Source organism: Chelonoidis abingdonii, chromosome 18 (genome assembly GCF_003597395.2).
Source record: "Chelonoidis abingdonii isolate Lonesome George chromosome 18, CheloAbing_2.0, whole genome shotgun sequence".
Lineage (NCBI taxonomy): Eukaryota > Metazoa > Chordata > Testudines > Testudinidae > Chelonoidis > Chelonoidis abingdonii.
The window spans coordinates 377443-378588 of NC_133786.1; the positions used below are offsets into that span (position 1 = coordinate 377443).

General features: G+C 52.1%; 1 protein-coding gene across 1 annotated transcript in view; it reads left to right on the top strand.

The window, feature by feature from the left end:
- LOC142047887 (nectin-3-like) overlaps nt 1-1146 on the top strand; it is a 39425-nt gene that overhangs the window by 694 nt on the left and 37585 nt on the right. Inside the window, exon 2 of the mRNA XM_075073430.1 lies at nt 14-163. Coding sequence (XP_074929531.1) covers nt 14-163 — 150 coding nt within the window. The remainder of the gene's footprint in view (nt 1-13; nt 164-1146) is intronic.

Consider the following 1146-nt stretch of genomic DNA (forward strand, 5'->3'; position numbering starts at 1 on the left):
CTGCCCCTTCCAGCTAGCCCTGAAGGAACAGCCGAGCCTCCCATTCAGCTCCCCAAGGAACAGCCAAGCCTGCCCCTTCGCTGCATCCCCGAGGAACCGATGGGCTCGAAGACGCTCGAGGACGCCAGCATGATCCAGGTACCGTACAAGGGGGAGTGTGGAAGTACCCGGGGGCAGTCGACCCCAGTTGGCGCAGCATCACTGCTGACCTATGTTCAGTGTGTGGCGGTCAGATCCCCACTGACAGCAGCGAGTCTTTGCCGCTGCCTAAGGCCCGGCTGGTATGCAAGTGGAGAGGGAAGGGCCTGCACTCCCGCCCGCCACCTACTCCTTGGGAGCAGGTCCCCGTCTTTTTTTTTTTTTTTTTTTTTATTTTTTTTTTTTTTTTTTTTTTTGTCCTTTTCTGGCCTGGAGAGGCTAGAACAATTTGATACTATTGACGTCAGCGCAACACTGCTTAAGGGCCTGATCCTGAACGTTGCTTGCTGCCCACCCTGAACCTGGGGCTGGACTGCTATAAACTACGGCTCCAGCCCCTGCTTAAAGGTCTGAGTCCTTGCGTTCAGGTGCTTGTCCCGGCCGGAAATAGGGCCGGGGCTGCTATTGAACTATTGGCTCAGCCCCTGCTTAAAGGCCCTAGTCCTGAACTGTTCAGTTGCTGTCCCGCCTGACATGGGCCGGGCTGCTATTGAACATGGCCAGCCCTGCTTTAAAGGTCTGAGCCCCTAACCGTGGTGCGTTGCCATCCCACACGGTCACAGACCCCAAAGTGACAACGAGACTAGAGTGAGGTGGTGGACCTACAGCCCTGAGGGCATCCCTCAGTAAAGCCTCCCTACAGCCTTTACCCCTCTCTTCCAGTTTTGGTGAGTAACATTTACATGTGGCTCCAATGATATCCTGAATGTCACAAGTGCAATGAGCACAATTTAATAGTAACTTTTGACTTTCAGCTCCTCATTATTTCTTAATAACAGCCTTCCTCTTCAACTTAAGGGAATCCGTCTGGTCCTTAAACTTTCTTTCCCGCTTTCTCTGCAACAGTTAGCAATAATGATTGGGTTATTATAGTTTCTACACATTGCATGAAGTGGGCATTTCTATACCATGGGTTACTCACAATTGCTGGCAGTGTCCCCTGCTTCC